General features: G+C 50.0%; 2 protein-coding genes and 1 pseudogene across 2 annotated transcripts; 2 read left to right on the forward strand and 1 right to left on the reverse strand.

Moving 5' to 3' along the window:
* Positions 1-5,671: 5,671 nt before the first annotated feature.
* Positions 5,672-7,373, reverse strand: LOC128819681 (feather keratin Cos2-2-like; annotated as a pseudogene).
* Positions 7,374-9,359: 1,986 nt separating this feature from the next.
* LOC128819621 (feather keratin Cos2-2-like) lies at positions 9,360-9,908 on the forward strand. Its single transcript, XM_053999865.1, has one exon. It carries the CDS (start codon positions 9,360-9,362, stop codon positions 9,669-9,671), a length of 312 nt encoding a protein of 103 aa, XP_053855840.1. The 3' UTR covers positions 9,672-9,908.
* Positions 9,909-13,077: 3,169 nt separating this feature from the next.
* On the forward strand, positions 13,078-13,847 carry LOC128819614 (feather keratin Cos2-2-like). The gene is made up of 2 exons (XM_053999859.1): positions 13,078-13,127; positions 13,497-13,847. Exon 2 carries the CDS (start codon positions 13,518-13,520, stop codon positions 13,845-13,847), a length of 330 nt encoding a protein of 109 aa, XP_053855834.1. The 5' UTR covers positions 13,078-13,127; positions 13,497-13,517.
* The last annotated feature ends 2,298 nt before the right edge of the window (positions 13,848-16,145 follow it).

Raw genomic sequence — 16,145 nt, forward strand, 5'->3', positions numbered from 1 at the left:
AGTGTCTGAGCCATTGTTCCCTTCTACTTTTTTTTTCTTTCCTTTGTTCTCCATGTCTCCCCAGGCCAGCCTATGGGGACGTGTTGCCCTCTCTCCCTCCATGCAGGTGGACACCCTGCAGGAACTCCACTGCATCTTTGTGGCTGCTCCTGGTGCTGACTGTGAGCCACCTCTGTTTCTACCTTATATTCATTAAAGTTATGCATCCAAGCCTTGGCCTCTAAGTTGTCCTTCTTTCCGTGGCAACTGTTTCAGTCTGCTCAGGGTAGAAGGTGGATGGGCAGAGTGTGGGAGTCCCTGTAGTGGATTTTCCTTTCTGCCTTTTCCATTGGAGTTGATGACGAACATCCCTGGCTACTCCACGGCCAATGGCAGACGGGAAAGATAGCTCCAAAGGGTGGCATGAATGAGGAAGGGAAACAGCAATGTCTGGGACCAGCCCACAGCCTCATCTCTTCCTTCTCCTCCCCTGCATTACCCAGTCTAAGGTTCATGAGCAGCAGATGTGGTCAAAGGCAGACAAGACAGGTACATCACAGAGTCCTTCAGCACCTGGCAGGACCCAGCTGCTGTCCAAACATGCAGGGCTGAGGTGATGCAGAAGATGGGATCGGTATCTGCCAATCAAGTTACCATGGAGTCCCACCCTTAAAGTGTAGAAAACACTTAAAGTTCATAAATGCTCACAGTCAAAAGGCATGGCAAAAGTCAGAGGGTCTGCATTAAAAAATAAAGGTTTATTTGTAAATTACAGACTTACTGTGGATCTTGATATGGTATAGTAGTCCCAGACCTACTATATAAGCACATGGCAGTCGGTTTTGGATTAAGTAGCTTGGTGAAAGAGAAGAGAGAAATTAAAGAGGGAGAGATGAATTAATGAGGGAAAGATGGAAAGAAATAGAGGGAAAGAGAGAGATAAAGAGAGAGAACCAGAGAGAATGAAAAGTCCTGGTACCAGCATCAATCCAGTGGGTGAGATGTCAGTCCTGGCTTCAGAGTCCACCCATCTGTGCTAGTCCAGTCCATTGGATGTCCAAGGTCCTGAGGGCAGTGCCCAGATTTGGGGGAATACCTTTTCATGGATAGGTTTGTCTGCCCCAGTTATAGGTTTCTTGCTTTCTATGCAAATGAGTTCTCACACACAGTCTGTTCTTTCAGACCTTTCTGGAAATGGATCAGAAGTTTCAGGGGTCTTTGGTGACCTTGATCCCCCCCTACAGCCCATGTGCACATTGTGACCTCATTCATCTCCTTGTACTGTCCCATATTTTGCTTCTCTTCAGGAACTACAGCAAGGTTGGTTGTTCAGGAAAATGCTGTCCTACCTCTGTATGGCCCCTTCTCTAGCCACATCCTGTTTTTTCTCTTAGCATCTTCAGAAACTCCTGAAGGCACAGCTGGACTCAAAATAAGAATTCAGGCACATAATGTCCCCATGGAACTTGTTTGGTTTCCCCCATGCTCTTCCTGCCCAGAGTTCATGGCACAGACAACATCTGTGTCCATCTCACTGAGCACTGGTGTAGGAGCACAGAAGAAGAGGGACTCTTGCGCATGTCTCAAACCCACAGATTGATGGCTGTGCAAGAACCTGAGGGTTCTTGCTAAGAAGCTGTGAGAACAAATGGGATGTGGCTGGAGAAGGGCCATGTAGAGGCAGGACAGCACTTTTCTGAGATAAATGGCCTTGTTCTGCCTGGATACTCCATCAGCTGAATCAATGCTCGAGCCAGGACTGGTGACCTGTCTTCCTTTTTTTCTCTCATTTAACGTCTCTCTCTTGCTTCTCTTTCACTCTACCATATATTGACAATTGTCTTTTTTAAAAGACAGGTGTCTGCCAAGGAAGGTGAGAACCTTCATGGAATGGAAAATATTACACCCTACCCTCTAAATTATTATAACTTTGAAATTACAGGGCTGTCAGACCAAGATATAGGAAAAGGAACAGCAGTTCTTTACTAGAATATGTATAACAAGGCAAACAAACAAGAACGACAGCGGCAGGAACAGCAAACAGAACCAGACACCCAGTCCCAGCCGCTCTCGGTCGCAGGCACTTTCCCCTTTGGTGCAGTTCCGGTCACAGCCAGCAGGGGCGCTGCTGGCTCCCGGCCGGGCAGGGCAGGTGTGATGGTTCCCCCGCGCCAGCAGGGGGCGCTGTGGCGCGGCTCGGCCGTGTCTCCCTCACACGGTAATGGCGGCTCAGGCGATGGAGGAGAGGGGAGGTGGCTCCCTTTGCAAAACCCACAGGGAGCAGCCGGTCTCAGTGCCACTACGGGTGGCAAAATGTGCTGCAGCAGGAAGCTCAGAGTGGCAAGCTGGAACAACAGAAGTGAGCAGGCTCGTGGAGGTAAACAAAGCATTGCAAAAAACCCTGAAGCCATGACAGGAGCAGTGGGGGTCCAGGTGGAGATAGGGTGTCGAATTAAAATGTAGCAAAAACCACCAGAGCAGGGGCAGAAAACAGTGGAGCTGGGCAGCCCCAAAAGGAGAGAGAATGGTGGAGGGAGCGGGTTGTTTTGAGTTTTTCCCTGGCTCACAGGTATCCCGTGTGATGTCCTGGGGATGGCAGCAGCATCAGGGCTCCTGCAAGCAGCCAGGAGATGCTCCCTCTGGAGAGAGGGAGCACAGTAGGGTCCCAGGCTTCCTCTGAAGCACCCAAGAAGATGGTGAGGGTCCCTCCCAGTGAGATCGGGAGTAGGAAAGGTCCCAGTTCAACAGCCGCTCTTGCGAGCAGAGGCTCACCCATGGTAAGGAGAAGCAGTGAAGGATGAAACTCTGCAGTGGCATCAAATTCTCCCCACAGCAGCAGTCCAGCACAAAGACCACAACTGTCTCCCCTCAGATCCCCCAAGAGAGAAGGCAAGAAGGGCTGAGCCCAGTCCCTGACCCCCAGCCAAGTCCCACAGTGTCTCTGCACTTCCCAAGAGTAAACCTCCCTAGCCACCAAGCTCACTCCCCAGTGAGGGTGCAGAGACTGCAGCCAAGTGCACCCTTCCCCCCTCCTCCCCATCAAAGCCACATCTTTTCTCTCCCAAGTATCATTGTTCCCATGTCTTAGGCAACAAATGGGAGAAAAATTCCCTGGGAGAAAGGAAAAAAAAAAGGAAAAATCCTAACTTCCAACAACAGTGCACTACCCTGTTTTTGCAGTAGAAGATAATTTACACCAATTTCCATGCCAAGTGTGTTATTTATAATAAAGTAATTTTTATTATTCGACTCAACTGCATTTAAAGAGACAGAACAGAGATACTCTGAGTGGGAAAAGGTACTTTTGTCGTTACTCCTTGCTGTTATACACCTTGAGCAATTAAGGGGTAACCTGTCTAGGCCAACTCTGCTGAGACTTGTACTGTTTTATCTTTCCAGGAACATTACCGGGAATTGTGCCAGCACATCCCACTGAAGATTGAGTTACTTACCAAAGAACTGCTTATCCTTTTTGTAGGAACAGTCATTGCCAGCAGGAACCAAATTTGATTGACACATCAACAAGCTCAACCCACAGGTTGAAACCCTCACTTATTTTGTTTATGTTAATCAATATGGTAACCATATGCATTCTGCACTACACACACTTCTCTCTTGTGGGTGCAATTTACTGGGGCAGCATTTACAAAGGAAGGTGGCATTCTAAAGGTAACCTGGGATAATACAAAAGGGAATTCCACTTCTGGCAACTAGATAATAGTAGCAACTATTAATTTCCCTTTATGACCCCACTAATAGTAAGCCACACTTTTCATTATAACAGTACATGGTGCTTCAGTATATACCATATACCAAATAATTGTATCAGGATTAAGTCCCAATGGAGATGCACTCCAGCCCCTAGAGCACAGAGTATGGGCCTGATGGAATGGATGTGCTTGTGTGAGAACCCCTTGTGATTTTGCATTTGTAGGCAACATTATTGTACATATAAGTATCCTAGTATTTGTGCTTGTAATTTTGTTGACATTATGGGATGTGATTTTAGTTATTTAGTTATTTAGTTATTTAGTTATTTAGTTATTTAGCTCCTCTTAAATCATTTAGTTATTTAGTTATTTAGTTATTTAGTTATTTAGCTCCTCTTAAATCTTACGAATCATAAATCTTATGATTTAATTATACGTTGACTTAAGAGCAGCAGCCTATTCCTACTGAATGAACTTCACTTGGATGTGAAAAATGCTATTGAAGGAAGCTTGAGAAAATGGACAGAAAATTTTGATTACCATTCATCCTGATATAGAAAAATCCACAGGGTGATGGAGCAACCAAAGAAAGACAGGGAACACCATTGTTGGGACATTTTATTTGGATGGTCACCAAGAGCAACTGAAGTTCTTAATAAAATGTTGCACCCTATGATTGTCCTTCTGATGTTAACCTTTTTGCCTTTTATTTTTGTAATCAGATTGTATATTAAAATGTGGGGGATTATAAAGAAATTTACCCCCCAAATTCAGAGATAGCTTATATTGCTTTCCCCCCTTCTCCATCTCTCTCTCTACTTCTCCTTTTTCAGTCCAAGTCCATATGGATGTTTGAGCCACATCTGGCACAGAAGCCCAGATGATAAAGTGTCTCAAACACCAATGACACATAGCCAGGGACCCAACCAAGGACTGTTGGTAAGAAGGCACTGTGAGAAATGGAGTGTGGCTGGAGAAGGGGCCATACAGAGGTAGGCAGCCCATTTTTGCAACAAACATACTTGTTCTTTCTCCTGGAGACAAGCACAACACAGTACAGTGCAAACAGAGGAATGAGGTCACAAAGTGAGTGTGGACTGTCAATCAAAGGTTGACCCAGCAGCAATGACCCAGCAGTGGGCACTGGTTTGATCAAAGGACTCATTCAGAAAAAACTCGATGGACAAATTACATACATTCATACAGGTGAGAAATGTTACAAATTTATAATAAAGTCCTAAGACATCTGCACAAATTCAGCTGAAAGTCATTTACTACTGCATTAGCCTGAGTGTGGCTGATAGGAAACTTGTGAATTATCTCAGCCCTGCATGTCTGGGATACCAGCTGAGTCCTACCTGTGCTGAGGAAATGTATCTCATCTACCCATGCACCTGTGTGCAGGACATGGAATGTAGACCAGGTAATGAAGGGGAGGAGAAAGAAGAAGTGAGGTTATAGGCTGTCCCCAGACATTGCGGATTCCCTACACAACTTTTGCAAACTTTGGAGCTATGGTCTTCCTGATGACCTTTGGCTATTGAGTAGCCAGGTATGACTTTGTCAGTTTGATGGGAGTTGATCCCCCTTCTTCCTCCACCATCTTCCCTAAGCAATATGGAAAGCTTGACAGAAAATGAAGGATGACTCAGAGGCCAAGGCTTGGATGCAAAAGTACTTTATTGAGTTTAAAGAAAAGGACATGGCTCACAGAGAGCACCAGGAACAGCCACTAAGATGCAGTGGAGCTCCTGCAGGCTGTACATCTACCTGCCCTAAAGAGGAGAGACAAACAGGTCCCCTGGGCTGGCCTGGGGACACATGGACAGCACAGAAAGAAGACGGAATAGTAGGAGAAATAAATCATCCCAAAACTGTAAATAGAATGTCCAGAAGCTCTATCTCCTGCCCAGAATCATGTTCTGCCCAGAACCATGTTCTGAGGTCTTGGAGGTACTTGGCCCAGTATGTTGCCAACAGCTTTAGCAGGGACGACACCTGCTGCCACCATAGCAGTTGGTGATGCAGGAGATGTCAAAGCCCCCAGAGCTGATGGGCACTCCGCCACAGCTGAGGATGTTGCCAACAGCAGCAGAGGTGGAGGATCCCACGGCGGTGTTCTGTGGGAAGGAGCTGAGGATGGGCCCGGGCAGGGTCACCAGCACAGCAGGCGGCTCAATGACAACGTGGGAGCTCTGGCACTGCCTGACACAGCACTCATTGCAGCTGCTGGCCAGTGGGCAGGGGCCACAGGGCTGGCAGCAAGGGTCACAGGGCTTGCAGCAGGACATGGCTCGGGGTCACAGGTGCACCTGACACAAAGTGAGGACACACGAGAAGCAGCACTGCGCCCAAACGCCCTGCAGCCCAGGCACCTCCTGGCCCACGCTGCACTGCCCAGCTCAAAGCCCAGGAGCCACCTCAGCCAAGTCCCAGCCTCTCTCTGCCTGCACAAGACCTTCTCTCCCCTGCCCTCTCCCAGCAGAAGCAGCTCCCAGCCCTGGGCTATGACTGCCCCTCGGAACTGAGACCTCCAGCCCGGAAAGAGCTGCTCTTGAAGCAGCAGGAGGAGGAGGAGAAGAGGCTTCCCACTCACCTGATTCCTGAGCAGTAGGAGGTGAGAGGAGTGGATGAGAAAGCAGAGACTTGGGCTGCCTTTTATAGCAGTCCTGGCCTGCCTCAGGCCCAGAGGCACCTTAGTGGAAGCAGTAATTTTCTGACCAGCTCATGTCAAATGTGAACTATCCCAGGTAATGGTAGGTGCTGTGTCTTGGTTTCCTGTATGGCTGCCTTTTCATTTCCTGGCTTCTGCCACGTGCTTTCCTATGTGAAGATCTCACTCTGTAAGTGCTGGGATGAGAGGCTCAAGGATTTCTCAGGTAGAAGTCTCACATCAAGGTATGTTGGCATTCCTTGTGGGCAGGTGATGTTCTCTTGGGTCATTTCTGACAGGTTTGGTTTTGTCCAAGTTGTCGAGAAATGGGCACCCCTTTTGTGCTTCTTGCCCACACACCCAAGGACTGCCACGTGAGGAGCATGACAGAGCTTCCTCCCCTCTGCTCTTTCTTAGAACTTGTTCTCTGCATCTCCCCAGGCCAGTCTAAGTGGGGATGTTTTGCCCTCTCTCCCTCTGCATGGCAGGCAGATGGACACCATGCAGGAACCCCACTGTATCTTAGTGACTGCCCCTGGTGGTTTCCTTTTCTTCCTTAGACTCATTAAAATTGTTGTGCTCTCATGCCTTGGCCTCCAAGTTCTCCTTTGTTCTGTGGCAACTCTTCCAATCTGCTCATGTACAAAGTTAAAAAGGGCAGGGGGTGGGAGTCCCTGCAGTGGATTTTCCTCTGTGTTCTTTCCCTTGGAGCTAATGAAGACATCCTTGACTACTGCACAAACAGAGGCCACTAATGAAATCATAAGTTCAAAGGGTAGCAGTAGTGGGGATAAGTTCAGCCTTGAGTAATGCTCTAATCCATGTCGTCCCCCAGATATCCATGGGCATGCAGAAAAGGAACTCTTCAAGGCACTACTGGGCTCAAAATAATAACTCAGGTACAGAGTGTCCCTTGAAGCCCGTGAGGTTCCACCTATGCTCCTGCCCTCAATTCAGAGCAGAGACATGATCTTTCTCCATCTTACTGGCCCTCGTGCACATCTTGCTATGTCCAGAAACCAGGTCTTCATCTGCTCCTGCTGAGACCCAAGCACTGTCTCAGTTGCCAGCACTCAAATCATCTCCAGTTCCTCTTCACTCAGTGTGTGACCCCTATGGACAGCCCCTCCATGTGCATCCTTGTGCTGAAAAAACTCTCCGTGCTCTTGGTAGATCCCATTTAATCACTAAAATACTGTGATAAGGTCCTCCGCAGGAGTCCTGTTCTCTAGGGGGAAAAGGCCACACTCCTCATAGCACAGGTGCTCCAGCTCTTTGCTTTTCTTTGACACACACAATGTGGGGGGTGGGGAGGAGAGCAGCTGCAGGATCAGGATCAGCAGAGGCTGCATCAGGTGACTTGGATTAAGCAATGGCTTTCCTGGGTGCAGGTGGGCCAGTCAGTAGAACCACCTGGGTGAAGATGACCACAAACCCAATGTACATATGACCAGGGCTTACAGGAAGCAATGGTTTTCCTGGTGACAAGGAAAGTCTCCATCAGCTTTGATGCAGCAGTGAAGGAGTGCCAGATCTTCACAAAGGAAACGTGATGAGGAAGAACAATTGCAGTAAGGTCTGCAGGTACTGATTGCTCCATGCAGAGCCATTCTTCGCTCGGGTTAGCAGATACGTGGAGAAGAAAAGGTTCATTGTATGTGTGGTAATTCCTGATTGCACTGAGTTTTTGATTGCCTCATTCTTAATTGTCTCATTCAAATGCCCAAGACTCCTGATAGCTGCACAGTCACAGAATCATGAGACCACCTTCAAGATCATCAAGTCCAACCATAAATCTAACACTACCCACTCTACAATTAAGCCATGTTCCCATGTGCCACATCTACACTCCATTGAAATCACCTCCAGGAGTGGTGACTCAACCACCTCCCTCAACAGTGTGTTCCAATGCTTGATATTGATTTTTTCCCTAATATCCAATCTAAACCTCCCCTGGTGCAACTTGAGGCCAATTCCTTCTGTCTTATCACTTGTTACTTGGAAGCAGAGAGTGATACCCACTTCGCTACAGCCTCCTTCCAGGTAGTGCTGGAGTGACAAACTTTGCCCTTGGCCTCCTTTTCTTCAGACAAAATAAATCCAATTCTCTCTAAAAGGTAGATCATAGGTGGAGCTTTTATCACATGTCACTGGGAAGAAGAGAGAAAAAAAAATTTCTGAATACTCTTAGTACAGCACTAGGGTCAAACCCCCCCAGCAGAAGTCCACCTGAGTATAACACTGAGTGTTGAGAGTAATGAAGGAAGCAAAAGAAAAACTGTCTCATGTCACATGCAGACCTTGGGCATGTGTACAAGAAGCATGAGAGCAGGGTTGATTTCTGGTCACCAGAGGAGTCCAGAGGAATGACAAAGGTAGAAATCACCTGGATGCCACTGGCCCATCATCTAAACCTTCTTTGTCGACAGATGCCTTTCTGCCCTGAAATCCTGGATGCTGTCATCCTGGCACTTTGAGAAATGACCCTTCATACAGGAAAGCATGTGCCAGAAGCCAGGAAATGAAAAGGCCACAGTGCAGGAAACCAGGACACAGCCCCTACCATTAGCTGGGATGGTGCCCATTTGACATGAGCTGGTCAGAAAATTATGACTTCCACTAAGGTGCCTCTGGGCAGGCCAGGACTGCTATAAAAGGCAGCCCAAATCTCTGCTCTCTCATCCACATCTCCCACCTCCTCCTCAGGAATCAGGTGAGTGGGAAACCTTTTCAACCCCTGCCTCTTGCCTGGCTGGAGGTGTCAGCTGAGAGGGGCTGTCATAGCCCAGGGCTGGGAGCTGCTTCTGCTGGGAGAGGGCAGGGGAGAGAAGGTCTTGTGCAGGCAGAGAGAGGCTGGGACTTGGCTGAGGTGATTTCTGGGCTTTGAGCTGGGCAGTGCAGTGTGGGCCAGGAGGTGCCTGGGCTGCAGGGCATTTGGATGCAGTGCTGCTTCTCATGTGTCCCCACTTTGTGCTTCTCCCTGCCTTCTATCCTAGGTGCACCTGTGACCCCGAGCCATGTCCTGCTGCAAGCCCTGCGACCCTTGCTGCCAGCCCTGCGGCCCCTGCCCGCTGGCCAACAGCTGCAATGAGTGCTGTGTCAGGCAGTGCCAGAGCTCCCACGTTGTCATTGAGCCGCCTGCTGTGCTGGTGACCCTGCCCGGCCCCATCCTCAGCTCCTTCCCACAGCACACCGCCGTGGGATCTTCTACCTCCGCTGCTGTTGGCAACATCCTCAGCTGTGGCGGAGTGCCCATCAGCTCCGGGGGCTTTGACATCTCCTGCATCACCAACTGCTATGGTGGCAGCAGATGTTGTCGTCCCTGCTAAAGCTGCTGGCAATATCCTCAGGCAAGAACCTCCAAGCCCTCAGCATGTGGAGCTGGAATGAAGACAGAATTTTGGGACATTAAATGTAGGACTTATGACTTTTGTTTCCTTCTTGTCTTCTCTTTTTTCTCTTCCATTCCTTTCCTGTCACCAGCACTCAGTGCCCGCCTAGTGGGACCTCTAGGCCTTCCTCCTTCTTTCTGTCTGGAGGGCAGGCAGAGGGACACCCCAAATGCACCTCAGTGGCTGCTCCTGGTGCTCTCTGGGAACCACCTCCTTTTTCTTGCATAGAGTCAATAAAGTTGTTTTGCATCCAAGCCTTGGCCTCTGATTCTCTCTCCTTCTGTGTCAACTTTTCCAGTGTGCTCAGGGCAAAAGGTGGAGGAAGCAGAGCTTGGAACTCCCTGCAGTGGATTTTACTTTATGCCTTTTCCCTTGAAGCTCACAAACACATCCCTCAGTACTCCACTACAACTACCAGGGGGGAAGATGGTTCTCCAACTTGACAGAAATGGGGGGTGAAAGGGGTGCGTGGGAATCAGCAATGCTTGGGGACAGCCCACAGCCTCCTCTTTTCTGACACCTCCCCCACATTTACTGTTCTGCCCAGCTGCTGTCCAGACACACAGGACTGCGGGGTTTCATAGGTTGGGGTTGGCAGCACCCACACAGATGGGCTGATTGGGGTCAGCTGTTCTGTGGTGTCACCGTATGATGGGTTGGATTCAAACCTATACAGGGGACCCTCAGCCAACCCTGTTCAAGTTTAGATGCAGGCACATCACTAGCCAGACATCTGCGCAGAGAGTGATCTCAACCAGTCAGCTGTTTTAACCTGGAGTTTCAACCCCCCTACATGAAGAGCCTTCCCTAATAAACTGCTGCTGTTTGCTGATGACTCTCAGTGTGTGGTGTCATGTGTCTGTCTCCAACACACGACCCCACGTAACCTCTGGGGCCCTTTGCAGGTGAATCTACCATGAAAGAAGCTGTGACCCCATGAGGAGCCTGCACCAGAAAAGATTCCTGGCAGGAATGTCCACTGCAGTAGAGAGAAGGCCACAGTGGAGAAGTCTTGCTCACAGGCATTCTTCCCCTGTTGGGGAGGTACCATGGAGCATTGTGTTCTTGAACAAGTGCACTCCTGGCAAATGACCCTCGCTTCCCATGGGAATCCTTGGAATGAAAGCGGCCCCATCCTTTTTGTTGGAATCCTTGAACTGCTGGAAAACTGGATGGCGTTCTCCAAAACCTTTTACTTTCTAGAGAGAAAAGGCTCCGCATCATCACTCATAGCACAGGTTCTCCAGCACCTTGGTCATCTCTGACACATGCAGAGGGGTTGCAGTGGCTGCTGGATTGGGATTTGACACGTTCCTCACATAGTCCTGGCTCACTGCTCAGACTGGCACAAAGATGCATCTTTAGACAAAACAATGCCTTTCTGAAGAAACAAAAGAAGGGTGTGGGAATGGCCCCACTTGCCCACCCTGTGCAGTGAACATTTCACACTCCACGTGGAACTGTAGCCAGGCTCTTCAGTAGCCACTGGAGGAGAGGTGCTCTGTGCTGCCAGGGAAGCCCAGTTTCCCAAATCCAACTCCAGCACCCCCATCGTGGCCCCTGAGGCTCTGGGCATGAAGTAGGAAGCACTGTCCAACATTACTTGACCTGCTCTGTCTATGATATTGTTGTCTTTGGACATCGCTCTCAGCGCAACAATACATAAATGGAGTGGATCAGAGTGTGTATTTCTGCGTGTGCCTTGATTTCACTCCACTTAGTTTCCCCAAGGAAATACTGCTGCAGCAACAAAGCAAGAAAGTTACTCAGAGTACCTGGCACAGCATGAATACAGTAGTCATGCCAGATGATGGACCTGAACAAGCAGGATTGGAGGTATGCCAAGGAGAAACGCATTTTTACCGTCCACATTTGAATTTCCAAATGAAACACCTATGTCCACATATTCCAACTGATTTGCCATTTAAGTTTCCTACATTTCTCTCATGATCCTGAAGCCTATTTTACATAAAACTGTAGGCTACACTAAGATTGAGGACAGAACCAAAACCATCCTCCCACCTTCCTGGAAGCTCCCACTGTTTTCCATTCTCGGTGTCGCAGATGAGCAACGCTTCCATCTTCTGGCCACCACCGCCCAGAAAGGGTCAAACACTTTCTCCAGGTGCTTCACTCTCTTTAACAGCATCAATTTCTATACCTAGTGGTTCAGGCCAAAGGCCACTGTGGCCACTGGACCGCCCCGTCCCCACAGAGCCACCAGAAGCCTGTCACCTCCAAGCCTCCCCATGAGGCAGGAACAAGGACACTGGGAAACAGCTGGGGGCCCCAAGGCTGCCTGGAGGTGGCATCAAAGGGATGGCCTGGCTTTGGGATTGTCCTTGTGAGATGTGGGTGCCGTGGCCCTCTCCAGGTTCCTGCAGAGAAGGAACGGGAGGCTGAGTGTGTGGGAGTGGCTGGCACTGCTGGGCAGGGAAGGCCCTACGGGGCTTGCAAGGGCTGGGCTGAGAGCTCAGCTCAGGCCCAGCTGTGGACACACACACAGGGGCACTGCCACACTGCCAGCCTGCCCAGGTGTGCTCAGAGATGACCCCAGAGGCACGGAGCCCAGCAGACGGGCACAGGCACACGGGCAGGGGGGTTGCACACAATTGCCCTGCCCTGTGCACGACCATCCCCGTGCAGGCCAGAGGCTCTCAGGGGCTGTTCCCAGCAGGGCACAAGCACAGGCATGTGCAGACACTCGCACACACTGGGGCACAGCCACGCTGCCACGCACATTATTGCGGGGCAGCACACGGGGCAGAGGCCTTAGAAAGGGATGTGACTGAGGAGGTGCTGGGAAGCTCCCAGTCAGAGCAGATTCTGGGAACCCCAAGCAGCACAGACACGGAGACAACAGTGCTACGGGAGTCTCCTGCACTGTGAAGGCCGAGGAGGAAGACCAAGAGGTTTCATTAAAAGGACAAATCACACAGAGGAGCCATTAGGTGGTGAGCAAAAGACTGGAGGGCTGAGAGCAGAGGAGGCCCTTGCAGCCAGCAGGAACAGAAAATATCCAAAAGAATGCCTCAGGCTGGAATCACCGGGCTCCTTGTGATGCTTTATCCACTTATTTCACATCTCTTACTCGCACTGACACATCCTTGGCCCCAGGAAACATGGGATCTCACATACCAGCATTCAGAAGAAGTGTCTCTGAGGGAATGGGAATGATGTGAGCCAGGAAATGCAAAGTCATTGTAGAAGGAAAAACCAACTCATGCCATACCATTCCCAGAGATGTTTCCGTTCATTTGGGATCATGCAGGAATATCGTCACTTGCACAGCACAAACTGTGGGCCCTGAGGCACTGTGGGGCCAGGGTAAAAGGCAGCCTAACTGGTGGCTCTCTCAACCACTTCTGTCACCTCCTTCTCCTTGCGAACCAGGTGAGTTGGAAGCCTCTTTCTCCTCCACCCTCTCCATAACAGCACTGAGCTTTCTGGCCCTTGTTCCTGCTCCTTGTCCTCCTGGGGGTGTTCTGCAGTGGTGGTGGTGTGGGCAGAGGGGAGACTGTGCGCTCTGGCCAGAGGCTGAGGCTGGGCTGAGGTGCTGATTTTCATCCAGGTTAGGCAGGAGCACAGCTGGGCCTGGCTGAGCTCGGAAGGACCGTGCTGGGCTCAGGCCAAGGATGCCCAGCTTGGGCCTGCACAGCCTGGAGCTCCGCAGGCAGCGGGGGCCTTGTCCTGCTGGGGGTGCCTTGCGGGCTGTGTCTCAGGTGTGCGTGTGCTCTGCTTCCTCCCCGCCCTCTGTGCCAGGTGCGGCGCCAGGCTCCAGACATGTCCTGCTCTGAGAAGTGCCAGCAGTGCCAGCCCTGCGACCCTTGCAGCCAGTCCTGCGGCCCCTGCCCGCTGGCCAGCAGCTGCAATGAGTGCTGTGTCAGGCAGTGCCAGAGCTCCCACGTTGTCATTGAGCCGCCTGCTGTGCTGGTGACCCTGCCCGGCCCCATCCTCAGCTCCTTCCCACAGAACACCGCCGTGGGATCCTCCACCTCCGCTGCTGTTGGCAACATCCTCAGCTCTGAGGGAGTGCCCATCAGCTCCGGGGGCTTTGACATCTCCTGCATCACCAACTGCTACGGTGGCAGCAGATGTTGTCGTCCCTGCTAAACATGTTGCTGCCGACATCCTTAGGCAAGAACCTCCATGGCCTCGGAATATAGTGCTGGAATGACCACAGAATTTTGGGACATCTGATTTAGAATATTTGGCCATTAGTTCGTTCTTCTCCTCTCTCCTCTCTCTTCCCTTTCATTTTTGTCACCCCCACCCTATGCCACCTTAGTGGGGCCTGTTGCCCCCACTCCCTTCCTCAATTTATTCAGACACGCAGATGGACACCCCCACTGCATCTTAATGGTTTCTCCTATTCTTCTCTCGGTGAACTGTCTCCTTTTTTTTCTTTATACTCAATAAATTTCTTTTTGCATTGCAACCTGGGCCTCTGATTTCTCCTTCATTCTGTGACAATTCTTCCAGTGTCCTCATCAGAAAGGCAGAAATGCAGAGAGCTGGACTCAATGGTATGGGTTTTCCTTGGAGCTGACAAAGATATCCCCGACAGTAAGAGTAATGAGGCACTGGAACAGAGATGTTATTTGTCATTCCTGGAAGTCTTTAAGGCAAGGTTACTCAGGACTTTGAGCCACTTGGTTTGGTGGGGGCAATTCTTGCCCATGGTTTGTGGGGTGGGTGGAGTGTTGCAAATAATAAATTGTTTAAGTTCCCTTCCATCCCAAGTATTTCAGTCAACACAGACAGGCACCTGGAACAACCACAAAACCATGGTGGAAAGACAAACAGTAAATTTATTGCCTTACTTCACTCCGCAGAGGAGGCTGGCTTAACGCTCAGGCAGGGATGTACATTGTCCTGCTTCAGATCAGTCCCACAGGGGTGCACGGGCAGGAATTTCATCAGCCTAAGGCACAGTCCTTGCTGGCAGGGCTTGTGAGCTCTGAGCTTTGATCTTCCCTCTCCCTAAAGAGGGAGCTCAGGAATTTACATGAGAGGGCCTCCAAGTCTCTCCAAACACCTGCCTTGTCTCTTCACAGAGATTTTACTTCTCCAAACAGACAGAGGATAAACAGCAGGTGCAGAGTAAAATGATCTCTGCACAGGGTGGGCAAGTGGGGCCATTCCCACACCCTTCTTTTGCTTCTTCAGAAAGGCATTGTTTTGTCTAAAGATGCATCTTTGTGGCAGTCTGAACAGTGAGCCAGGACTGTCTGAGGAATGTGTCAAATCCCAATCCAGCAGCCACTGCAACCCCTCTGCATGTGTCAGAGATGACCAAGGTGCTGGAGAAACTGTGCTATGTGTGATGACGTGGAGCCTTTTCTCTCTGGAAAGTTGGAAAACTCTATCCAGTTTTCCAGCAGTTCAAGGATTCCAACAAAAAGAATGGGGCCTCTTTCATTCCTAGGATTCCCATGGAAAAGGGCAGAACCCCTTCTAAAGGGGTTCCTCTAGAAAATGGATTCAAGCGGCCCGTCCCCCAACTACTTCAGGAAAATATTTCCTGTGTGAAAAGTGGAAAAAACCTCTTTATTTAACAGGAAAAGTATTCACCAAAAAGTCCCCTTCTTGAGCTCACTCAAGTCTCTTATCAGTCCCTCCAGCACTGGAAATGCCACGACCCAGGGCCAACCCGGTGGGCCACGGGTGTGAACTGCTGGTGTTCTTTTGGGTGTTCAGCCCAGGGCAAGTTTAAACAGTTCCAAGAAAAAGAAAAACCATAGTCCAGGGAACTTCTAAGCCTCAGCTAATTAAACTAAAAGCAAAGGACAGCTCTGTCCCGCAGTCTGTCCATCTGCAGACACCACCGACCAGGAGTTGGAATGTGGAGGAGTGAATGCAGTTTCTGAAAGCAAACTATGTGCTTCTTTCCCCCCGCCGATGCTCTCCGAACAAGTCTTAAAGGTGCAAAAGTTATTTCTGGGCTAAAGAGATGAATGAGGACACAATTAAGCATAATAAAGTCACCCCAGGAGAGTGGGTCATTTCCAAAGGGTTCCCTTGTTCAAGAACATAATGCTCCAGGGCAGGTCACCAACAGAGGAAGAATTACTGTCAGTAGGACAGGCTCCATTTTGACTGTTTTTCCAGTGCAGAGGACATTCCTGGCAGGAATCTTTTCTGGCACATGTTCCTCATGGGGTCACAGCTTCCTTCATGGTTCATTCACCTGTAAAGGGCTCCACAGAACAGCTGACCCCAATCAGCCCATCTGTGGGGGTGCTGCCAACCCCAACCTATGAAACCCCGCAGTCCTGTGTGTCTGGACAGCAGCTGGGCAGAACAGTAAATGTGGGGGAGGTGTCAGAAAAGAGGAGGCTGTGGGCTGTCCCCAAGCATTGCTGATTCCCACGCACCCCTTTCACCCCCCATTTCTGTCAAGTTGGAGAA

This window comes from Vidua macroura, chromosome 27, assembly GCF_024509145.1.
Source record: "Vidua macroura isolate BioBank_ID:100142 chromosome 27, ASM2450914v1, whole genome shotgun sequence".
Taxonomy (NCBI): Eukaryota; Metazoa; Chordata; class Aves; order Passeriformes; family Viduidae; genus Vidua; species Vidua macroura.

Bases quoted from the DNA above. Each gene is read 5' to 3' on its own strand.
- LOC128819614 (XM_053999859.1), top strand. From the start codon at position 13,518: ATGTCCTGCTCTGAGAAGTGCCAGCAGTGCCAGCCCTGCGACCCTTGC.
- LOC128819621 (XM_053999865.1), top strand. From the start codon at position 9,360: ATGTCCTGCTGCAAGCCCTGCGACCCTTGCTGCCAGCCCTGCGGCCCC.